This window comes from Lampetra planeri, chromosome 10, assembly GCF_965212315.1.
Source record: "Lampetra planeri chromosome 10, kcLamPlan1.2.h2, whole genome shotgun sequence".
In the NCBI taxonomy this organism is placed as follows: domain Eukaryota; kingdom Metazoa; phylum Chordata; class Hyperoartia; order Petromyzontiformes; family Petromyzontidae; genus Lampetra; species Lampetra planeri.
The window spans coordinates 8,383,763-8,410,280 of NC_136116.1; the positions used below are offsets into that span (position 1 = coordinate 8,383,763).

A 26,518-nucleotide genomic window follows, 5' to 3' on the forward strand; every position below is an offset into this window, starting at 1 on the left:
GCGAGCACCTATTAAGACGCGCACAGCCATTGTCACGAATGAAACAAGTTGCAGCCATATATACCCTGGCTGCAAGTCATACATCTGTGAATGCACTATACAGTACACGGTTTGTTTAGCCGCGTCTGTCCATGTGTAGGATCGGTTTGGGTTCCGCAATCACCGTATTTAATTCAAATGACTTAATGGCGACTTTCAAAGCGTTCGAACGCAAACGCTGTCGAGAAATACGGTGTTGCCATTCGTTATTATCGCATAACTTGAGACGCAGTTTATACTTAACATGATCTTAATATGAATATTATGTACGCGTGTTTCAGTCTGTGCCGCAGGGTGGACGTTGCATGTGTCTGTGTATCCGTGTCGTTTGTGTGTCTGTGGGTTCTCGCTAAAAGCGCTTTCTGCATGAGTTATGTTAAGGCTATGTGGGGGGTTATGTCCTTTTTGGCCTGTGTTTCTGTGCGTGTTTGCTCGTGTGTGTGTATAGTGTTTGTGTTTATGTACGTGCGTGTTTGTATGCATGCATGTATGTTGTGTGTTTGTCTGTGTTACCATTTATGTTGCAGTGACATCTTTGCCGCGTGATATTTAAACCGGTCCCGGGCCTCTTCTCGGTAGGCACAACACTTAAACGAGTTCCTGGGAGAGACAAAGGCGGCCGGGCGTAGTACTCCACAAGCCCCTGACTCGCGTGGCGTACGCGCCTAACAACACTTAGCCTAAAATATATATATAAATTATGTGTGTAATTGCGTGTATCCTGTGTGATTGCGTGTTTGTGTGTATTTGATTGTGGGTGTGTGCCAATGTGATTGTGTGTCTGTATGTATGTATCTATGTGCACTTGCCCCAACAGTCTGCTAAGGTTATACGGGAGATTTTTTTTCTGCGCTTGTGCATGCGTGTCTGCACATGCCACGTCTCTGTGTATATTATAGTGTCTGTTTGCATATGATGGACAGTGTCTTTGTGCACGCGATTGTGTGTTTGTATGTATGTATGTTCGTGCAGTGTGTATGATTATGTGTGTCTGTGATTAGCTATGTCTGTCTATGCGATTGTGTATGGGCTCGCATTTGTGTTGATACGATTGTGTGTCTGCGCGTGATTGTTTTTCATAGGTGCTCACCAACAGCACTTGCCCCGACACTTTGCCGAAGGGCACACGGGATATCAAGCCGCACACAATCAGTGCGGGCGCGCTGTGAGTTGATTAGACAGGCGATCATCAACACACCCCTTACAACGCTCACACCTGAAGTGTCATTTTCCTTTATTTTAATTACCTTTATTTACACAACATAAAGGGGGGGGGGAGGTGTGGTTGGCGGGTGGGGTGGGGTGAGCGATAGGGGCCACGGGTAAATATTAATATAATATATTTTACAATAAAAACTTTACCATACCAGGAAGGCAATAGTCACAGTACTGCGAATATATATACATACACACATACATACAACTACCACGACGAGCGAACAACATGGGAGGAGAACACGGAGAGAGAGAGAGCGAGATTTGTTTGCAACCCTGTCGGATGTGCGTTCAAATTGGCTCCAACGTGCTCTGTGTGTCTCTCTCTCTCGTGCCTACAGATCGACCGATTGCATGCAACGAAAGCAACCGATGAACAAACCCGCAGGGGCGAGCGATGGGCAGTCGAGTAGGGGTTTCTTTTTTCATTCCAAAAGGGAAGGTGGGGAGGGGGAGGATGGAGAGTTGCTGTATATAACGCTACGTACACACACGCACACACCTACACATATATAACGTCGCGATCCAGATTAAGTATCGAGTATAAATCCTGACATTACACAGCAGTCACAAAACACGATTTTCAAGTACGCGGGCGGCAGCGATGAGGGCCGGGTGTAACACTGTACAGTCGCGTTCGGGAACCCACGTGTACATTATCTTTTTTTAAAGTCTCTTAAATAAAAGGAACTCTTTTTTTTTGTTGTAATTTTTTTTTTAATTTGCGCGCATTTCTACATTTACAAAGTGTCAGCTTCTTCTATGTAGGTAGCCCAAATATCGTGTGAATAACTCCTCCCCTTTTTCTTTAATAATTGTAATATATAATTATTATATAAAATTACTTCGATTTTTTTGTTTGTTTTGTAAACGGTTTAAATAAATGTACATCGGTTAAATGTAATTAATACAACAGTGCTCTATAATATTTATGATATAATAATAATAAACACTCAGCAGTCACCTCCCCTCTTTCAGTCTGCCGTCCAAAACAATTGTACTTATTCCAAAATAATGAAACGTAATTATTGGAATTGCTTCCAAGGTAGTTGGGACTGCACGCGTCTTGAGCCACGGAAACCCCTCTTCTTTAGAAATGAAAAGGGGAAGAGCCATTGATTAAATAGTTGTAAATTCCGAACAGCTTAACCGCAATGCCTAAACCTTAATAAAGATATTACCGATTTGTGCAAGGTACAACCGTTCTGAAAAATAGCTGCACTCCGGCATGGTGTATTTATTAATATATATACTATATATATATAACGTGAGACCTTCATTATCAGTGTATCCTTTCCTTTCTGTTGTTTTAATATACGATGCAAAGTCGAACGCGCACTTCCATTGCGTTCACCGGGGAGCTGTATCAATTGCTGTTGTTCACATTTGAAAGTTGTTGACTGTCGACGTCTTCACCACCACCACCACCAACAACAACAACCACCCACCACCACCAACCACCACCATCGTCAACACCAATCCCTCTCGTCTCGTGCTTCCGGGCGCTTCTCTACAAACACGGCGCTTCCGACGACCTCATTGCGGATCTTTGTTTCTGTCCTTGTTCATCTTTTTCATCTTCATGCGCCGGTTCTGGAACCAGATCTTCACCTGGCGCTCGGTGAGGCTGAGCACGCGGGCGACCTCGTAGCGCCGGTCCCGCGTCAGGTACATGTTGAAGAGGAACTCCTTCTCCAGCTCCAGCGTCTGGAACTTGGTGTAGGGGCAGCGCTTCTTGCGAGAGGGTCGCGCGTGGATCCAGTTGGCGGTGGGGTTGTCTGCGGGGCGACATCGGGGGAAGGAACACACGGCAAAGGCTCAGAGACACGAGCGCGTAACAAAGACACGAGACTACGGTTCAAAGACAACGATCCCACTCGCACCCCCCCCCCCCCCAATTGCCTTTTAACAGACTGTTGGGGCGAGTGTTGTTCGCGAGCACCTATGAAGGCCAGCACAGCACACACCACGCCCGACCTCCTTTGTCTCCCCAGTGACGTGTTACATGCCGCACCAAGGTACTCATTTGCGTCCGAGTCGACCACGGGGAGGCCCAGGACCGGTTCAGATAATTGTCAGATATTTGTGTCGACCGTGGGCGTCAATCGAACTCGGTTGGTCGACTTCGCTGACCGCTACACCACAGCCCCCCACACACACAGACAGTCCCCCCCCCCTCCTTACCAAACCTCCAAGACAAACACCCCCCCCCACGCCTCCCCCATTACTGTATAGCCCATCTTCGTATGCCAAAGGTTGATGTAGGGCAGCAGCTATAATTTTACAACGCGGCTGGTGAGCCAGATGATTGCGTCCAGACTAGCGAAGGATTATCGCCTCGTGTTCAAATCTAAGTCATGGCTTTCGCTCCACGGCCTGGGAGAATGTTCAGGATTGAAGCTCTCGGCACGTGGGGCGAAACGTCGGACATCATGGCGAACAACACGCCGGTGACAACTCAGCGAGACAACCTGCATCGGCCTATCGGGGGGAGGGGGTGAATCCTGTGTCGAGCAACCTACGATGGCTGTATCTGCGCTCGAGTTGGATGGAGGTGGTGGTGGTCGTGATGGTCGTGATGGTGGTGATGGTCGTGATGGTCGTGATGGTGGTGATGATGGTGATGGTCGTGATGGTCGTGATGGTGGTGGTCGTGATGGTCGTGATGGTCGTGATAGCGATGGTCGTGATGGTCGTGATGATGGTGATGGTCGTGATGGTCGTGATGGTGGTGATGGTCGTGATGGTCGTGATGGTGGTGGTCGTGATGGTCGTGATGGTGGTGGTCGTGATGGTCGTGATGGTCGTGATGGTCGTGATGGTGATGGTCGTGATGGTGGTGGTCGTGATGGTCGTGATGATGGTGATGGTGATGGTCGTGATGGTCGTGATGGTGGTGATGGTGGTGGTCGTGATGGTCGTGATGGTGGTGGTCGTGATGGTCGTGATGGTGGTGATGGTCGTGATGGTCGTGATGGTGATTGTGTGGCCACTGCCACTCCCGGGTGGATGTCTTTGTTCCAACGGTGCTGATGTTTACACATCGCACCGGGTCAACTCGAAAAAGGCCGAGCCGGCCCAGACCTGCAGGAGGCCTCAACAGAGGTTCACGTATTCACGACTCTTGTGTTGTTGTTGTTGTTTAGCCCTGGCACGGAACATCACTCGGTGTTCGCTGTGTTTGTGTGAAGAGCAGCGTGCGCAAACCGCTCGGCCACCGCTCCCACGGACACTTATTTGTTTGCATGCCGAGATGCACACAAGGGAACACACGCATTGTCATTGCATTGTGTACGTGCTCCATAATTTATTATGTACACATGGGTACTGTGTGTGCAGACACGGACAAAGACCCAATTATATTTTGAATTACAACCTACACGAACAACAACAACAAACCACAGCAGCACCAACAACAACAACGGCGTCGTATCGCGTACCCACTGCAATTAGCGTTAAGAGGGCGTGCGGCTACATCTTCGCATGATTTACGATCCGCATGCCTACTGTACGTATCGAATAATATTACACAATCCACGCAGATGCAGCATGGGCCCGGAAGGATGTGTTGACGATGCCGATCACGGCCCCTTTGCACACATCATCAGTGACGAGGCCCCCGGTTCGTACACGTGTCAAAGACAAAGATCCCTCCCCTACGCATAGCCGACACGGGCTGTTGGTGCAAGTGGTTTTAGCGAGCACCCTATGAAGGCCGGCACGCCACGCGACGGGGTGGGGGTGGCCAGCAAAGCCAAACGAATGGCGATGCCATGAACGTTGCCTTCGTCGTACACGCAGAGAACATACACCACTCTCGCCTCCTCCCTGCCACCCCCCCCCCTTCGATTCCTCCCCCCCCTCATTCCCCCGTGCACACCCGACACCCATGCACACACGCCGTGGGTACACGCCGGCAAGGTGGGCGTACCGACTCGCTGCATTAGTGGGCATTGATTGTACAGCGGCCGGATGGGATAGCGATTAAAGCGCAGGCCCGGACCCAAAGAGCACCCCCCCCACTCCAGTATAGCCTTGAACAGAACGTTGGGGCAAGTGCTGCCAGCGAGCAATGATGAAGGCCGGCACGTCACACGCCAGGATGGGTGACCAGCACCACGCTCGGCCGCATTTGTCTCCCCAGTAGTGATGTTTGCGTACGCATTTGAGGCCGAGCCTACCTAGGGGAGGCCCAGCACGGGTTCAGATAATCGTTACTGGTGTTTGCTGTGAGCGGCATTCGAACTCGGCTCGCCGGGTTCGTTGCGCAGCGCGCTAACAGCTGCACCACCGCTCCCCCACTGTAGGCGCACGCTCTTGTTTAACGGCGAGTGGACTACGCCAATAATCCGCATTGACCGGCGTGGTGAAGTATGGTTAAATAACCCCCCGCCCCCCTTCACCCCCCACCCTCACAACCCGCAAACGAGCGTGGCGAGAGCCTTCATCCAGCAGCGGATTGACACGACGCGATTCGGTGCACGTGTACAGACAGGTGCACGTGTACAGACAGGTGCACGTGTACAGAGAGGTGCACGTGTACAGACAGGTACACGCACGAGACTGTGAGCGAACATAAATTAAACAAAAACATGACGCGCCACCGCGTTTCGTCGAGATTTAGTAGATCTCAGGGCGAGAGCCCTTGCGAAGGGAACTGCGATTACCATTCACGCCGTATCATTCAGAGCACTCTCGTGTGTGCGCGTGTGTGATTCTCCGTGTTCTTTGTCTGTCTCCGAGTGTACAGACGCGACTATGGCTTCTCCCTTTCGCCTCTCCCCGCCATCGACAGCACGCCACTTGTCACGAGCAGCTAACCGCTGCACGGTTAGCTGCTGTTGTTGTTCGTCGTTGTTGTTGTTGTACACATTTTGTTGTTGTTGTTGTATACGACCTCGCCTGTTTTTGTTTAGCTTGTAAGCGAGAGAAATCGCAAAACGCACGCTCTCACATCCTTTTTTGCGAGCGCCATCTCAAACGCGAATAACGCGCTGACGCTGTGCCCGTGCGTGTGGCCGACACATTAACAATGGGCTCCTCCTGTGTTCGAATTTATATTTTTGGTTTTGTTGTTGTTGTTGTTGTTGTTGTTTAAACGCAACGCAATACACCGACGACGACGGACACGGGCTTAACGTCGTGGGTGAAGCTGTGAATTGTCTAACGCGCCGCGCCAGCCGTGTGTGTGTCTGTGTGTGCCGAGCTGCGAGCAATGTGCGCGTACCCCGACTCACGTCACCGGAGCCACACCACAGGCCTCGGCTGCCATCCACGCTTCGTTCGGCGCTTTGTCTGCAGCGAACCGCTTTGTTTCCTATTATTATTATCGCAGTCTACAATTCATCATATTCTCTCTATACGTGTGTGTGTGTGTGCTTGGGTTCACGGCTGCGTTGTTGACTAGCGGCAGTGCATCGCGCTGAGCCCGGTAGCCCGACGAACCCCCACGAGCCGAGTTCGATTCCCGCTCACGGCCACCAACACCAAGGTGACGATAATGATCTGAACCGGTCCTGGGCCCCCTCCCCGAGGTCAACTCGGCCTCAAACGAGTACCTGGCGCGGTGCGGAGTAAAACATCGCCACTCGCGAGACAAAGGCGGCCGGGCGTGGTGCTGGGACCCATCCACTTCCTCGTGTGCTGTTGCCGGCCTTCAGAGGTGCTACTCGCTGAAAGCACTTGCCCCCAAAAGGCTGTTAAGGCTACACGGGGGATCTTTGTCTTGTTTACGAGCAGGAGACAACAACAATAACAACAGCGTCACTTCAAAGGAGGGGAGGGCATGGTGGTGGTGGTGGGGGGTGGACAGCGGACTCTTTGCCTATCACCTTTGTTCGACTGGCCCCGGTTGGTGTCTGTAGCTGAATCATTGGGACACACCACGCGCGCAATAAGCAAGCTGCCGTGCGGGCAAGCCACGTGGGCTCACACTCCTCACAGAGAAGCAAGCCGTAGCCTTTTACAGCGCGTAATGAGACACTCCCCGTGTCATATATACAACTCGCACGTTACGACACAATGCGATTAGGAAGCGGCGATGTGAACTCGTGAGGTTTTTTTTTAATGGTGCAGTGTGCAAGTTATAGCGGCATTTAATGGATAATATCCACGATGTAAAAGTAACGGAAATCTTTTTTTTACGTCGGGGATGTATCTCTTGGGATTATGCGACATCCTCTTAAAAGTGTGACATCGTGTGGAAAAATATAATAAACATGGCGATACGTAATTTATTATTAGTATTATTATCGACAAGGGTGATATTTGTTGTTACTATTATTAGGTTATTAGTAACGGAGCGTTGAATATTGTCCCGTACTTTATAGCGAAATGTTTAAAGGCTTGCTGCATGCGTAAAGCTGTCAGCTCGTCAATGAAGCCACTACCAGGGGCGCGCGAAGTTATCTCAATTAACGCGCCTATAAAAACATTATTGAAGGTGGGGGGGGGAGGAACACACACACACAACCCCCCTGGCCTAGCTATTCAATCACTTTATGGTGGGAAGAGAAGGGGAGGTTTCATTTAAGACTGAAAGGTACACCAAGCGCACAGCTTGCTGTCGATGACACGACCGTTGTAAACAACAACAACAACAGACTGGGGCGAGGCGACGAGGCTACACAACAAACAGAAAATCTGACGACTACACGCACGGGGCGTGGATGCAATGACGGGGAGGTCCCGTGGGAGGGGGGGGGGTGTGTTCACGGGGTGTGTGTTGTACGTGTGTATAGGTGTGCATGGTTGTGTGTGTGTGCGTACGTCGGGGATTGTGTGTACGTGGGGGTGTGTTTGTGAGAGTGCGTACGTGGAGGTAGTAGTGGTGGGCGTACATACGCGGGGTGTTGTGTTGTGTGTGTGTATAGGTGTGCATGGTTGTGTGTGTGTGCGTACGTCGGGGAGTGTGTGTACGTGGGGGTGTGTTTGTGAGAGTGCGTACGTGGAGGTAGTAGTGGTGGGCGTACATACGCGGGGTGTTGTGTTGTGTGTGTGTGTAGGTGTGCATGGTTGTGTGTGTGTGCGTACGTCGGGGAGTGTGTGTACGTGGGAGTGTGTGTGTGAGAGTGCGTAGGTGGGGGTAGTAGGGGTGGGCGTACGTACGCGGGGTGTTGTGTTGTGTGTATAGGTTTGCATGGTTGTGTATGTGTGCATACGTGGGGGGGGGGGGGGTGTGCGTACGTGGGGGTGTTTATGAGAGTGCGTACGTGGAGGTAGTAGAGGTGGGCGTACATACGCGGGGTGTGTGTTGTACGTGTGTATAGGTGTGCATGGTTGTGTCTGTGTGCGTACGTGGGGGGCGGGGTGTGCGAAAGTGGTGTGTGTGTAAGAAATGGCCGCGTGTGTACGTGTGTGTGCACGGAGTGTGATACACAACATAGTATATTCGCGCGCCTGTCTAGGATGTGTGTAAAGGAAGGTATGACACACACACAGGAATGTGAGTGTGCACGTCTGCACACACCACCACGTATGTGAGTGTGTGCGTGTGTAATACGTGGGTGTACACACGGTATGCGTACACACAGACGATATATGTACACACACACTGCACGTTACGTGTGTACACGGTGTGCATTGAACGTAGGTGTATGTGTGTACACAATGTGATTGCAACTATGTGCACGTACATAGAAATATATGTACATGTGTACACGGCATGGGAAGTAGGAGTACGCGTGTACACGTGTGCACTATGTGCATGGGACGTGTGTGTACACGGTGTGTCTGGGACGTGTGTGTACACGGTGTGGGTCGTGTGTGTGCACGGTGTGTGTGGGACGTGTGTGTACACGGTGTGTGTGGGTCGTGTGTGTACACGGTGTGGGTCGTGTGTGTGCACGGTGTGTGTGGGTCGTGTGTGTACACGGTGTGTGTGGGTCGTGTGTGTACACGGTGTGTGTGGGTCGTGTGTGTACACGGTGTGGGTCGTGTGTGTGCACGGTGTGTGTGGGTCGTGTGTGTACACGGTGTGTGTGGGTCGTGTGTGTACACGGTGTGGGTCGTGTGTGTGCACGGTGTGTGTGGGTCGTGTGTGTGCACGGTGTGTGTGGGTCGTGTGTGTGCACGGTGTGTGTGGGTCGTGTGTGTGCACGGTGTGTGTGTGTCGTGTGTGTACACGGTGTGTGTGGGTCGTGTGTGTACACGGTGTGTGTGGGTCGTGTGTGTACACGGTGTGTGTGGGTCGTGTGTGTGCACGGTGTGTGTGGGACGTGTGTGTACACGGTGTGTGTGGGTCGTGTGTGTACACGGTGTGGGTCGTGTGTGTGCACGGTGTGTGTGGGACGTGTGTGTACACGGTGTGTGTGGGTCGTGTGTGTACACGGTGTGGGTCGTGTGTGTGCACGGTGTGTGTGGGTCGTGTGTGTACACGGTGTGTGTGGGTCGTGTGTGTACACGGTGTGTGTGGGTCGTGTGTGTACACGGTGTGGGTCGTGTGTGTGCACGGTGTGTGTGGGTCGTGTGTGTACACGGTGTGTGTGGGTCGTGTGTGTACACGGTGTGGGTCGTGTGTGTGCACGGTGTGTGTGGGTCGTGTGTGTGCACGGTGTGTGTGGGTCGTGTGTGTACACGGTGTGTGTGGGTCGTGTGTGTGCACGGTGTGTGTGGGTCGTGTGTGTGCACGGTGTGTGTGGGTCGTGTGTGTACACGGTGTGTGTGGGACGTGTGTGTACACGGTGTGTGTGGGTCGTGTGTGTACACGGTGTGTCTGGGACGTGTGTGTGCACGGTGTGTGTGGGTCGTGTGTGTACACGGTGTGTCTGGGACGTGTGTGTACGCGGTGTGTGTGGGTCGTGTGTGTGGGTCGTGTGTGTACACTGTGTGTGGGTTGTGTGTGTGGGTCGTGGGTGTACACGGTGTGTGTGCACGGTGTGTGTGGGTCGTGTGTGACTTCGTGTACGCGGCGCGCGCGCTCACTCGGATCGATGGCCGGCTTGTCGTCGCTCTTCTCCGAGTTCACGTCCGCGTCGTCCGTGCACGGGTACGGGGACACGTCGGCCAACTTCTCGCGGCCCTCGCTCGGCGCCTCCAGCGGGAAGTCCCCGCCGAGCAAGGGGGCCACGGTGGCTCCTGGAGACGTCTCGTAGGCCACCACTCCCGCCGTCACGTCGCGTCGCTTCACCGCCTGCTGCTGCTGCTGTTGCTGCTGCTGCAGAGGCTCCGGCTTGTAGTCATAGGGCCTGGCCCCACCACCACCAACACCGCCGCCGCCACCGAATCCCGAGAATCCCACGGGCTCCAACCAAGAGCGCACGTAGCGGCTGCCCTCGTCGGCGAGGTGCGACTGCCCCACGTAGGCCGCGTGCGGGTGGAAGACCCCGCCGGGCGGCGGCTGCGTCGGGATGGGCGCCCAGGCGGACGGCGAGGCGAACACGGAGCCCTTTGGCTGGAAGCTGCACGACGGGAAGTCGGGGTGCTCGGGCAGTTGCACGGGCGCCGCGGGCCGCGCCGCCTGCGGGTGGTGGTGCGCTCCGCCCGGGTACCGCGCGGCCGCCGCTGCTGCCGCAGCCGCGGCGGCCGCGCTCATCATCCCGTCCGCATCGCCGCTGATGAGCGAGTGCACGTAGTAGGTGCTGAGCGCTCCCGAGCTCGACATCGGAATAAATAAGGCGGCTGCGCGCGCCGCGCTGCCGTCGCTGGCTCGTGCTGGCCGACCAACCCCCCCCACCCCACCCAACACCACCCACAACCCACCCACCCACCTCGCTGTGTCGTGCCTCGAGCCCTCGGCGCGTCTGCTGCCGTCTCGACCGCGTGCGTAACGTCGAGTGCGCCGCAGCCGCTGCTACTGCCCTCGTGCGCGCGCGCGCGTGCGTGCGCGCGTGCCCTCGTGCGCGCGCGCGTGCGTGAGTGCGTGCGTGGGGTCGGGCGCTCCTTTTCCGTCTTAATTTTTCGGATCTTTCCACGGCTGCGTCGGCGGCGGCGGCGCGCGTGTGATCTGCGGGTCAGCGTGCGGCGAGCCCTCTTTGGAGAGACCCAACGCGTCGGGGCTCGCTCACGTGGTTATTATAACGAGCGGCGGCGGCGGCGGGAATAAATCACTCCGCGCGGGTCGTGATTGGGTTGGCATGTCCAGCAATTAATTAAAGCACGGGATCTTTTGGCACGCATTGGTGTGTGTGCCACGTCAAACAAGAGAGGTGCGTTATAAGCGGCGACGTCGGCGATGCGCGGCGCTTTTAATACGGCCGCGTTCGCAGGGACTATTTGCTTGCGCAATTAATCTTGCTGTTTTCCTCCCGGAACCCTGCCTGTACACAGGCACCTGGGCATCTGAAGAGAGCCCGAGCACATTTGTGTCTACAGATGGAGTGGCTACGTGCAGACAGGGCAACTCGAAGTGCTCTATACGAGCTCGCGTGTAAATGTACGGCATGGATAGAGAATTTAAGGCTGACAAAGCTGCACATTATTACACGGGCGAATGGAACGCGGCGGAAGCGTGACCCTCCAGAACGTGACGATATACTCATTGACACGGCGGTGTCTGCTACGCATTTTCTATGCATTTTACCCCCCCCCCCCCAAAGAAAAAAATGTAGGATTTTTTTTTCCGCACGTTTTTGTACTCAAACGACTTCCATTACGTTACAGTGAGCGAGCGCGCTTCTCCACTGCTCCCCTAATTAGTGGATAATTATAGTAAACCCGTGTGAGTAACCCGAGTCTCGTATATCTTCTCGCTTACGATGTCTACAGCAACTCCTCGTACATCGCCCAATCCTCCCCGCCCCACCCCCCCCAAAAGATCTACTCCATCTCCAACGCCGTGCGTACCCGGAGTGCACAAGGAAGGACCGACACGGGCCCCCCCCCCCTGCCAGCGTGGTTACAGCAGCAGCAACCAGACACAAGTCCATGAGTCAGGCCTTCACTGGCAAGACCTGCCCTCACAAACCGGGTACCACCACGGCTGCCGATTTGCAAGGAACGGGTACGTTACCTGACACGCTACAGCGCCCGTGCTGGCGGGCGCAATGGCCGTGAGGCTCACTTAAGTGCCGGGTACGGCGCGACCACGTTGTTTTCCTGCAGCTGTACTGCTACGGGCAGATGGATAATGGGGCAGGGGCAGCCCGATGTGTCACGGTGACAGTGGAGGGCATCGATGCTGCTTGTTGTGCTGTGTTGTGCTGCAGAGGGGTGTTTGTGCGCGCGCACGGCAAAAGTACAGACAACAGTTTGGTGAGAGTTGAGTCGATGGCCTTCGACAAAACCAAGCCGAACAACCAACATCACCGAGCAAGACGACATCCCGACGCTCTTGCTCCGGTTTGAGCCTCACTATTTACCGAAGCGGCCAGGCGGGCCGAAACGTCGGACCGCCGTTGTCCGTCCGCTCGGCGACAGCCTATGGGACAATTTGCGGTTGCGAGCTCTGTTGCGTGCACGATGTCACGTGTTTGACATTGATCCATCAGCGGTCTTGTGGCAGTGTCTAGAATCGGAGCGCCCTTCGCGGCGCGAGGTAGAAGCGATTTGAAATGCAGCGCTCTCGTTATTAGCTAATTATAATTAATAGCGTCGTTATAATTAATAGCATTGTTATAGCGCGCCATAACACGCACATGCACGGGCAATGCACACAGAGTCGACTCGTGCATTACAAGACGCTGTCTATCACATGATATGAAGAGGGCCGGTGCCCGAAACGTCGCCGATTATATATATTTTTAATTTTCAAGGCAGTGTTGCCGATCGAATGAGTGCGTTGAGTTGTGTTTGCTGCTGCTGTTGTTGTTGTCGTTTATCGCACAAGGAAAGCGTTACCCAAGGCACGTGACCGTCGTGGGACGCTTTACCGATGGGGCGAGCAACCGGTCATGTGGAATCCGTGACGCGCGCGCGCGCGTGCATGTGTGCACATGCGTGCGCGCGTGCACGTTTGTGTTAAATGCAAGTTTGCAATGGGGGAAGGGGGGGGGTTGTATTATACATTGAAGGCAGAAACCGATTCCTCCTAAGGATCGTGACCCGGAGACACGGCGACGACAGAGGCTGGCCCTGGCGGTCGGTACTCTGTTAAGATGTAACGACGCGGAGCCATATTGGGTGTTGTTTTAATTCATCCATCATAGCACGGTGCCCGAAATGCTTAAGGCCACGCGATTGCAGACGCCGGGGTTATGAAGAGATGCGTTAATCAGCGTGGCAGTGTTTAGGAAAAACAAAAAACCCCCCAACATCTTTAATTATTTGGCTGGAAACCGCGAGGTGCAATAATGTAATCTGTCCAAATGTCCGAGGGATTTGTTACGGGAGTTATATTGTTGGGACGGAGTGGAGGGAAACTGTACACAAAGACAAAGACCCCCTCCCCCTCCGCCCCGTATAGCCTCAACAGACTCTTGGGGCAAGTGCTGTCAGTCAGCCAGTACCACCACCAAACACACACGTACACAAACATCCTCATGCACCGCAGCTATAGTGTGGTCAGAACCAATCCCAGGCGCTTTTGTCTCCCGACTGGCGATATTTACACATCCCAACAGGTACTCGTTTAAGGCTGAGTCGACCTAGGGGAGGCCCAGGACTGGTTCGGATAATCGTCACTGGTGTCGGTGGCCGTGAGCGGGAATCGAACTCGGTTCGCTGGGTTCGTGGCGCTGACGACACAGACACACAAAGGCACACAGACACGCAGATAGACAAATAGACATGCATTCACAAAGTCGCGTACACACGTATAGAGAGAGACTGGGGGAACACGTGCACCGACACTCCCACGGACACACAGACACACACCTTATAGACACCAGGACATACACAGACTCTCAGAAATACATGCATAGCCAACACTATCTTCACAAACGCAACATTCCCCAACTCTCAACGAATACATACACGCAAATGCACACACAGACACAGAGATATACACATACAGTTACATAATATACTCAAAAACACGTATATACAAAGACGCACATGGACATAGCGAGATATGAAAATGCACATATCTACGCACGTACAACACGATGACAGCTACGTACTAAAATGCACACAAAGTACATGCATACAAAACAGAGAAGAACACACAGGTACATACAAAGACAAAGATTCCCTGTATAGCCTTAACAGAATGTAGGGGCAAGTGCTGTTAGCGAGCACCTATAAAGGCCGGCACGGCACACGACGGGGTTGGGTGGCCAACACCACGCCCGACCGCCTTTGTCTCCCTAGCGGCGATGTTTACACATCGTACCAGGTACTCATTTGAGGCCGAGTCGACCTCGGCGAGGTCGAGGACCGGTTCAGATAATCGTCACTCGTGTTCGCCGTAAGCGGGAATCGAACTCGAGTTGCCAGGTTCGTAGCGCAGCGCGCTAACCGCTACACACTACCGCTCCTCCTACATACATACACATATAGACACACACAAATGCGCACATCAGTGCTGTTAGTGAGCACCTATGAAGGCCGGCACGGTACACGAGGGGATTCAGGTGGCCAACACCACGCGCGGCCGCCTTTGTCTCCCAAGTGCTCATGTGTACACATCGTAGCAGGTTCGGTGTATAAACATTTTCGTCTGAGCTGACTTAGGGGAGGCCCAAAACCGGTGAAAATATTCGCAACTGTTATTGGTGAGCTGGAATTGAACTCGGGATGCCCGGTGTTTGTAGCGCACGACCGCTCCACACGCCGGCGTTTCTGTATGTGTACACAAAGGTATTTGTATGTATACACATCCAGCCACGTGTAGCCAAAGACAACGATCCCCCGTATAGCCTTAACAGACTGTAGGGGCAAGTGGTGTTAGCGAGCCCCTATGAAGGCCCGAACGGTACACGACGGGGAGGGTGGGCAGTACCACGCCCGGCCGCCTTTGTCTCCCGAGTGGCGATGTTTACACACCGCGCCAGGTATTCATTTGAGGCTGGGTCGACCTCGGGGAGGCCCAGGATCGGTTCAGATAATCGTCAATAGTGTCGACCGTGAGCGGGAATCGAACCCGGGTCGCCAGGTTCATAGCGCAGCACGTTAACCGCTACAATACCGCTCCCACACATGCACACACACACACACGTTGATACACACAGAGGCAATCACACACACATACACACTAACATGCAACCAATGACAGTCAAGCTCACACAACGATCTATACGGTATCATAATACACCAACGCCGGCCGCTTCATGTACATTAAAACCCCCAGCTATCTCGTTTTTTTGTTTGACACCCCACCCCCCCCGCACACCTTTCATAACAATTTTGTTTTACTGTGAACCAAATAATTTATTGCAAATTATCTCTGAAAGGGAGGGCAGCAGTGAGATTGCGTCAAGGCCCTGGATCTTCGTGGGGAAACCCGGGCCGCGCGAGTCGTGGTGGTGGTGCTGCTGGCGGTGGTGGTGGTGGATGTGGCGGTGATGGTGGTGGTGGATGTGGCGGTGGTGGTGGTGTCGAGGTGGTGTAGCGGTTAGCGCGCCGCGCCTGCCAACGACGTTGGCGATTTTCTTAACCGGTCCTGGGCCGCCCCCTAGGTCGACTCAACCTGAAATGAGAATACCTGTTGCGATGCGCAATAACATCGCCACCGGGGAGACAAATGAGGCCGGGCGTGGTTCGGGCCACCCACCCACTCGTGTGCCGTTCCGCCCTTTATTGGGTACTACTCGCTATAACAGCACTTGCCCCTACAGTCTGTTAAAGCTATACGGGGGATTTGTGTCTGTATCCTGCGTACGTATGTGTGTGTGTATGTATGTGTGCGCTGACCGCTCTATAAAATATACAAAGGCACCTTTCTTTAAGGCCCCCAATAAAATGACGGCAAGGCCCCACGTAACGGCGCGTTGGGTGTTTATACGACTGCAGCATATGCAGCATGCAGCACGCGTCCCCCCATCACCCCCCCTTCTCTCGGAGAGACGCGCGAGATATATATAGAGTAGTGTGACATCATGCTCATTAAAATGGCATTTTAATACGCGTGTTTGAGAATGTGTTTTTATTTAATATATGTGTATATAAAATGGCAATTTTGATTGATTTGTTTCGACAGAAACAACGTTGTTTTATTTGTTAGCATTTTATTCGAATGTACATTTGCGTTCAAGTGAGGCTACAAGAATTGTAAAAGTCTCTTCTTACGTGGGACATTAACTGATAGTAACCACACACCATGCATTGCCGCGCGTGTATTATATTATGATAGCGTAGGCCTGTTGCAATTAAACGTTACGTTTATAGTTCACCGTAATATACTTGTTTTTTTTTATTAGACCAGTAAAAAGTTTAAGCCTCATGTGAATATACCGAGGCGCGTGTAGCCATTCACCTGATTCTGTAAATAATTGCAGTTTTAAAATACATATACACTGTACGTGCAAAATAAAAACAACTAAATACAGACATGACTTGGAGTGGTTGCGTCGTGAACCACTTGCAGCGCTGTTAATCCGGAGACGGAATAAGTTCAATTCCCGGCTACGACCACCAAGTTGTATCTGAACCGGTCCCGGATTCCTTCCCCATCAGCGCCCCCACCCTCCACCACCACCCACGCGAGACCAGACAGACGTGGTGGAGTATGGCGAAGCAACGAGCCAAGATAGCGACGACTTGGTAGAGACTTTCATCCAGCAGTATATTTGTTTAGGAAAGTAATTAAATATTGTCGTCGTTATTATTAGAGTCTCAGTAACGAATTGGTTGGCGGTGGCATTTGACTGAGAGCGCCAGAGCGTACAATGATTCATTCTAGATTTGAAGTTTTCGTGACTGCAAGGATCCATCGAAACGTCGTGATTTAATTAAAAAAAATCACCTACGTGACTTTACCGAAAGAACCAAAGAATACGTACAATGATTCTCAGATATATACATTGCTGCTTACATACACAACCCTATGCTATATATAATCCATTTCATGTTACAATTGTATTTATTTTTTCAAATGCAACAAATGTGTATACAAATTGAGTGTAGTGTATGTACTGTATGTGATACAATGCGCCCCTTTATTCCAGCGGGAACGCTGTTCCGGGAATCATCGGAATCAGAATATTTATTTATACTGGAGGAATCCGATGCGCTATAGCAACTATTTTTCACAGATACCCAGAAAGATTTTGACAGCCTGCCACATGCACCCCGCCGCCTCGTTCTATCCTCGTGATACTGCTATTGTCCTTGTGTAGTCGTTATTGGAACATGGGGAACAATCATAGAGGCTTAATATCGAGGCGATTGCATTTATATATTCACTCCGAGCCATGCGGCATGAGCAGCGTTCCCGAAAAAAGATATCAAGTGAGAAATTAAATATCTGTTGGTATAACCTCCGTTAAGGTCGGGTATACCACACGCTGATGTATAGCACACGGTCAGGGGTAACTCACGGTCAGGGGTAACACAGCTCAGGGGTAACTCTGCTCAGGTATAACTCAGCTCAGGTATAACACAGCTCAAGTATTACTCAGCTCGGATATAACTTAGCTCAGGTATAACACACGTTCAGGTATAACACACGTTCAGGTATAACACACGTTCAGGTATAACACACGTTCAGGTATACCACACAGCTCAAGTGTAACAGCACATGTATAACTCAGCTCAGCTGTAACACAGTTCAGGGGTAACTCAGCTCAGTGGTAACACAGCTCAGGGGTAACTCAGCTCAGGGGTAACACACGTTCAGGTATAACACAGCTCAGGTATAACACACGGTCAAGTATAACACAGCTCAGGTATAACACACGTAAACAGCATGAAATACGGACACGTCCGGTGACGGGTGTCGTTGGTGATTGTGCCACGTGCGAGAGACACCTTCAGCACTCGATGATCGGAAACAAAGTACAGTCAAAGGTTGATTTATTTTCATTTATTAATATTTTATTTATCTATTTTTTTTCATTTTTTATCTACGTGACTTTACCGAAAAAACCTAAGAGTATGAATCCTTGCAGTCACGAAAACTCCCAATCTAGAATTACAGTCAAAGGCTACACCTCTCACGCGATATTTTCCAGAATGTTGCGAGGTTGTTTTCGAAGAAGGATTATCGGCGTAAGGCACTAGCACGAGATTACAAGGTACTACTGATCCATAACCCTATGTTATGGTACCCCACTGCAACTTAATGACATCCGGTACCCCTGAAAAATATTCCAGACACTGGTTTTGTGTACACCACGGTACAAAGACAAATAGCCTCTAGTCTTATCAGACTGCAGGGGCAAGTGTTGTTATCAAGTAGTACATATGAAGGCCGGAACGGCACACGAGTGGGTGGGTAGCCAGAACTACGCCTGGCCACCTTTTTATCCCGAGTAGCGATGTTTACACACCGCACCAGGTACTCAATCGAGGCTGAGCCGACCTACGGGAGGTCCGTTCAAATGATCGTCTCCGGTGTTGGCAGTGAGCGGAAATTCCATTCGAGTCGCCAGGTTCGTAGCGCAGCGCGATAACCACCACACCACCGCTCACCACCACGGCACACACCACCGCTCACCACCACGGCACATACCACCACGGCACACACCACCGCTCACCACCACGGCACACACCACCGCAGTACCATGAGGACAAAATCAGGGGGCGAGATGGATGTGGCTCGGTGCCAAAATAATTCTCTGCATCGGCGTTCCGGACTGCTCCGGCTGAAATCAAGCATTGCTAAACGGTGTTCATAAAGATTCAGATTTATCGTCATTTTTTTTTGGACCAGCAAAAAAAAAATTAGGCACGCAGAACATATTTGCCAATTATAATTCGATATCATTAATAATAACCGTGCATTAAAACAAATATGCCTATCGGACATTTACACGAGATGAAATTATCAAGATTGTTGAAACATCTTCGTGCGAATCTGTGATTTAAGCGCCAGCAATCAATTGCCAACAAAAACAACTAACCCGTATGGGGAGGGAGGTGGCAACCAAATTGCCCTGCGAATTTCAACCACCTCCAAACGTGCGGTTGTTCTTTTTTTAAAAATACAATCTGGGAGAGAGTGTCCGGCGGCTCAGTTGGCTGACGACGAGGAAAAGACAGCACAGCTGCACCCATGCGGACACGGAGCGAGAGGGCTGGAACGAGAGCGAGCGAGCCAGGGAGAGAGAGAGAGAAATGGAAGGGAGACTGAGTCTGAGAGCGTTAATGACTTTGTCTCGGGGCCTGTCGAGACGGACAAAATGGCTGCGCGCTCGTTCATCCCCCAGCACGGAGCACGGCGCACTTCCCTAGCGGCAGAGACTGCGATGAGCCGGGTGGGGGTGGGAAGGGAGTGGTGGTGGTGGAAGATGGGATGGGGAGGGGAGCAGTGGGAGATGAGGAGAGGGGGAGGAGGGAGGAGTAGGTGGATACCGGCCACCCCCATCGCCTTCTCTCGCCCGTGCAGGCAACAACGTTCGCCGTGCATCCAACGAGTGTGCACCGCGTGTAAGCACGCACGCAGGCACGCGTGTCTCTGTGCATGTAGCTATGCATGTATGTACGCATGCATGTGCTTTAACTGTGTATGTATTGACACGTGCAACGGAAAATAAGCGAGCGGGCGGGGCGGGGAGGGGTTAGCAAAGTAGTACAGCCCTCGTCAGGATGGCGATTCTCTGTGCGTCTCACGCTCTGCTCATCCCCCCCCCATCCCCGTCGATGCACTTGGTACAGCCTCGCGCGAGACGCTACGGGGCACTGTACGTATACTCATGGTATAGGCGGTGGCACGAAACGTCGTGGCTGAAAGTACGCGACCGTTTCTCCTCCCGAAGCGTACTTGCATCGTCGATGCTACGACCCCTCGGGGCTTACCTGATGGGATGCTACGTGTTGTTGTGCATATTCAGTGGCGTTGTTGTTTTGCGATGAGGATGTTGCATATAAAGATATATATGTATAACAAAAAAAAATCAGAGATGAAATTCGACATTATTTTTCCCCGACCCTTAAAGGCAACAGAATTAACGAGGTTGCTTTGTGAATAAACAGCGGGTGATTTAAATATATATATTGGTGTAAATATTAAGTTATTTAAACAATAGAAATGTTGTCTATGTGCCTTACATTATAGATGTTTTCCAGCAGCTTTTTTTTCCTTTTAAAGCAACAATATATTTGAATGGGTTGCGATCATCACGGGTCTCATCGGTAAGATCAAGCCTGCTTAACCAATCTTCCACCTCGGCGTATAATGAGTTATGTTATACATAAACATAAGTCATCGTCAACTTAACGGTCCTGTGTCCGTTAATGTAACAAATAAAATCCAGTGCGGTTATTTTTATTTGATGTTGCTATTTCCTCTCCACATTAACTTTCAAAGAACGTGATAATTGATATTTATTTCAGACAGCACAGTACTACCAGAGATATTTATTCAGAGATCGAGGTTTTCTGTCTTATGGAATTTAAAGTATCGTACAGGACTACCCCGACTTACGCCTCCCCCATTTGTACGCCGTTTTGCAAATGCGTCGTCAATTCTAGATTTGAAGCTTTCGTGACTGCAAGGATTCATACTCTTAATTTTTTTCGGTAAAGTCACGTAGGTAAAAATAAATAATAAGTCATATTATTGCTATTATTATTTCTATTATTTTGTTTTTATTATTTATTTTTACCTACGTTACTTTACCGAAAAAACCTAAGAGTACGTCATCAATTTATTAATACCGCAACCTGATTTGCGTCGCCCCAAACCCCACACTTATGTCGCTGACAGCATCATCCGTCCATTCTCGTTATCCGTCACCTCTCAAGCCTTCGCCTCCACTCTGCACATTGAGTTGATTTGACGTCGTGTTGACATGTGGCTCACCTGTGAGAAACGCATCCCCGACGTGAGCCGTGGGACATTGCTGTACCGCAATTATCACAGCCAGAAATATACGACATGGACGGACGCCCGACTAAAGTGTGATACATTTTCCCGTATAATGCGAGCTCGTATTTACTGTTGTCAAATTGCAATTGGGATTAAATGACTTCTTACGTAACCTACGCTTACGTATAAATGTATATGTTTGTATCACGTGACGTTTGTTCGTTTGTGAAAGGTATTACTGTACTGCGATTATATATATACACACACACACAACGTAAAACGTACGGCGCGAAAGAAGTTCAACACACGTGTAACCTACCACGTACGCATGCATATTTAATTAATATAATACACTCACGTGAATACGCAAACGCGATGGAGCAGCGGCGACTGAAGAGTTTCACATTGAGGTCCAAATGAGGCTCCCTACAAAAGTAAGATTCTCGGCCATGGGTAACATCAGTGGCGAGCAATATCCTATGGACTGGTTCCGGACATCCTATACCCTTCACCAAAAGCATACTGACCAGCGTGGTGAAGTATGGTCAAATAACGACGACCACGACGGACACGGGGTAGCGATGGATGCCTTCATCCAGCAGTGGATTGGCAACGGGGTGTGAATAATATAATTATACATCACATACACACACGCTTAACATAAATATGCATCATGCACAAACGTTGTGCATGTTATGTACGAGCTCATTCGCGAAAATCGTAACAGCCTTTTAATGTTCTATATAAGGGCTAAACAGATACAAATTCAATTCCTAAAAATACCAGCGCACTGAGTGATTGGCCTCTCGTGTAGTGTGACGCTAAGGCCGATAGATAGCGAGCAAAGCCCGCAACTCGAGGCTCACAATAGGTGGATCCATTCTTGCATCCATATGGACCACAGCATATACAATGCAGTACAAATACCAGACAAAGGCCCTCCCCGTAAAAGCAGAACAGGCTTTTCGGGACAAATGCCGTTAGCGAGCACCTATGAAGGCCGGAATGGCACGCGAGGTGGTGGGTGGCCACCAACACGCTTACTTTAAGGCTGAGTCAACATAGGGAGGAGGCTCAGGACTGGTTCAGACAATGGTCACTGATGTTGACCGTGAGCGGGAATCTAACTCGGGTGGTAGGGTTCGTAGCGCAGTGCGCTAACCGCTACATTACCGCTCCCCACATTATAGAGCACACACAAGCACAATCATTCATGAGACTTGCTTATGTATCGAAGGTGCGTCCGCATAGACATTCATATAGGCATACACAACATAAGAATGCACACGTCTTTAGTGACAGTACAATTAACTATTTTAATTTTTTACCATTTACTTATCAATATTGTAGGGTATTAACCGCAACAACAAACAATCATATATAAACTCACGATTTGGGCCATGATCATTTTTTGTTCACAGCAGAGGACACAAAACTAGGTTTGCAGGCATACCCAGGCATACGTACAAACAAACGTGCGTCTACAGCGTTAATGCCGACTTACAACGCTCCGCATGAATGCAACTGAAACACACATCCCCACGCACACACGTACACCTTCCTAAATGCAATGCACGCACATAGGCCTCGATACCTGTCCTATTTATGCACGCATTCATACATACACACATACATACCTGGAACTACTTATGCATACCTATATAGATGCTCAGGCCAGTTTGCCGATGCCTTTCTTTGATTTCAGTCAGAATATAAAATAAGCATATCAATATGCCATCATACATATGTATCATTATATTATATATACGCTGCATCTACATATCGTCATGAACACATAATGTTACCTTTCACGGACCTGCATCGGACGACATACGATCGGCTTGAGTTGATGCGATTGCTGAGGTCGCCACTACGCCACGAACCTGAGCTCGATCCCAAACCACGGCTAAATATCAGCGATATCTGATGCTCACCTAAGCCCCCACCTTCACCAACCAGAACTCACCAGCGTGGTGAAGTATGGTCAATCGACCCCCCCCCCACCCCACCATGGCCGAGATTGCAGAGGACTGCATCCAACATTTAATGAGCAAAGGGCTGTAAACGATTCAATGAGTATGGATTCAATGATTCTACATGGACTTACAAATATGCACACTTTATCTATTTCCTATATATCCATAAATAAGCATACATACTGTATATAAGCCTATATGCATAGGCCTTCAAACATGTTATACACACGTATGGCCTCCATATGCACATACATAGACACCCGCTTTGTCACTCCACTGCTGGATGAAGCCCCCCATCCCCCCAAACGCCTTGCAGCCAATGGGTGTTGTATGACCATACTTCACCATGCTGGTCAGTGTTCCAGTCATGAAGGGCGAACCCAGGATCAATTCAGAAAGGACTCGCCACCGACATTAACATTGGATGGGAATCGAACTCTGCTAGTCGATTCAAATGATATGAAAGGGCCATTGCCTGAAACGTCGACTATTATATAACGTGTTCTTTTCAGGGTGGGGGGGCGGCAGTTGTTATGGCGAATACGTTGAGTTATTGTTATTTCCGCTCGCCGGGTTCTTAGCGCGAACCCGTGGCCTGCCGCTCCACTCCCATGGAGACATTGTCATCTACAAACATCCTGCCCATGCACGCACTCATACGGCCACATTCATAGCCACACATACGGGACAATTGTGCTATGAACAATACTCAATGGTCGCGTGCAGTGAGCCCGGTGACCTGATGAGCCATTCTGAGCACCACGCATCCTGCCACGGGCCAAGGGATGCAGGAGGCTCGGGGTACCAGGGCTAGGAGGTACCCTGTCCTCAACTCCCTCCGCAAGCCCCCTACCCCCCTCTCCCCGGCCTATGAGACCTCGATCAAGGCCCCGAAGTGAAAGAAAGTCCCACACAGGGGTCAAGCAAAGTGTGGGAGAGCGCGCAGATAGACACTGCTCGGGCAGTGTTTCGCCGAATCCAGTCGCCAAATCCAACCCAGGAGGTGTGCGGTAAAGGCGGGGGGGGGGGGATCTCTCTTGGTACGATCCCTCCAAGAGAGCTCCCTCTCCCCGCTCCTTGATCTGGGCAGCAGCTGTCAATCTGCTACGGCGAGCGGGGACTGTGGCCGTACCCTTGGCATCCACCACCACGACCCCCCACCCGTAAGGTCGGCGGGTCGCGGTTTTCTTTCCCCGTGGTCATTTCTTTCCTCGCGTTGCTCGACGCCAGAACGCCGGAACGCCCGTCTACTTTCTCAACTGCTCCTCCTACTGATCAACATCACCAGCTTGTTGTTGTTGTCATCATCATCATCAACCATTGTCGATCTACTGCTGCACCGACGCCATCCCTCACGGCCCTGCACGAGCCGCGCGCTCTCACGAGCCTTGCTCGATCCAACGGACGCGTGCGTTGTGATCCGCTAAATTATGGTCAGCGCTACCTGCTGCTCGGCTACGTTGATTAATTCTAGACGATGGGGGCTCATGCTCGGTAGCTTTGATTTCAAAACCACCACCACCACCAACAACAACCTAGGTGAGCTTCACACATCCCGCACTGACGACGCGTGGTGCAGTGTGGTCAAACAGCCATCGACAAGGGCCGTGTGGGGAGGCTTTCATCCACGCAGCACCGGATTGACCAGTACAGCACGATTGCTGGAGGTCGCCGTGCACACACACACACATACACACACACACATACACACACACATACACACACACATACACACACACACATACACACACACACATACACACACACATACACACACACACATACACACACACACATACACATACACACACACACACATACACACACACATACACACACACATACACACACACACATACACACACACACATACACACACACATACACACACACAGAGGGGGCTGGGGAACAGCGGACCGGGGAAGGGAGACGCGCTCGGTGCGGTTGGTCCACGCATCGCATGTTAGGGCACCACGTGTCAATGCATCACGTGTCACGCGCACTCAGGGTGGTGACTTGCCCGATAACTGCAGCATACTAATACTACATCAAGCCTGTGCTGATAACCGACGTTGCTATACAACGGACGCCGCTGCCCTGTTGCATTATTAAAACATGTCTGTGATAATGTAACGTTTCGGGCAATGATCCAGCTTCAGATGGTCTCCGCTTTAACAAATTGCCGTTGGTTGAAATCTGCTGATTTATCGTACTCTGCTGTTGCCATCCATAGCCCCGGAACCTCCATTCCTTGGCCCCAGAAATTTGTGCTGCCAATTCCCTGCCTCCTACTCATATCCATGCTCAAGAGCATCTTCTGCCTATGAGCGGCTACCTCTCTACGAAGTGAATAAGCCCGCTGTTTCTGTACACCGTCTTAAGATGCCATCGCATTTCGAGATTTGTTTTACAAATGCACATTCATTGTATTGGAAATGTATCATCAGCCGCCAATCCAGCGAGGGTTGGTGGATTACCGCACAAATGTTATGAAACTCCGGTCCCGTGGGGGTCGAGAAAGTGCCATACCCTGGCTCGCCAGGAGAAGGCGGTACAGTAAGTGGACTGATCGTCATCTGTTTCCATCTGTATGTGGGATAGAGTGTTGTCCCCTCGCACGCGTGCATTTTCTACGGGTGCTCCGGTTTCCTCCCCCCACGTCCATGATAATCCAAACTCATCATTAATTGGTTATACAAACCGAAACATCTTAATATAAAGACCCAATGTAGCGACAGGACCATTCTTTAAAAAAAATCCCTAAGACTCAGCGCGACTCTCCTGGAGTAATAGGTAAATACGTGGCAAAGCAGCGTTCAGTTAGCGGCGTGTGCGTTCGTGTTACAATACATCATAAGCATTCCACAAGCGCCCGACCCTAACCCTAACACCTCTAACCCATGCCCCGAACCTCCTCTGTACCGCGGTCGGCTACAAGTCGACCAGAAATAGTGCGTGTTCTTTTCTCACACCGGGTGTCAACTGTTTATGCATTTGCTGGATGACGGTATAAAACGCCATCACAGTCGCCAAGACTGTGTCATAGGCGTGTGCTATAAATAGCCTCTGCACTGCCCGCGAGCGAGGTAAGTGCCAATTCTCTCATCCGTCACGCGGACTCGCGGCGAGACCCGTGGGCACGATGATGCGCACAAACACACACACGCACGCACACACACACATGCACGCTCGCACACACACACACGCATACACACACGCACGCACACACGCACATGCACGCTCGCACACACACACACACGCATACACACACGCACACACCCACACACGCACACACACACGTGCTCGCTCGCACACACACACGCACGCGCGCTTGCACACACACACACGTGCTCGCACACACACACACGCACACACACACGCTCGCTCGCACACACACACGCACGCTCGCACACACACACATGCTCGCACACACACACACACGCGCGCTCGCATCGAGAACGCGTGCACACTCCAAAAAAAGACGAGTATACACAAAGACCCCCCC

The 26,518-nt window shown here is 51.2% G+C and overlaps 1 protein-coding gene across 1 annotated transcript; it reads right to left on the reverse strand.

Annotated features, from left to right (window-relative positions):
• Positions 1–1,947: 1,947 nt before the first annotated feature.
• Positions 1,948–10,883, reverse strand: LOC144720970 (homeobox protein Hox-A9-like). Its single transcript, XM_078598193.1, has 2 exons — positions 10,177–10,883; positions 1,948–3,032 (listed from the first exon to the last, which is right to left on the reverse strand). Exons 1-2 carry the CDS (start codon positions 10,853–10,855, stop codon positions 2,791–2,793), a joined length of 921 nt encoding a protein of 306 aa, XP_078454319.1. The 5' UTR covers positions 10,856–10,883; the 3' UTR covers positions 1,948–2,790.
• Positions 10,884–26,518: the final 15,635 nt, after the last annotated feature.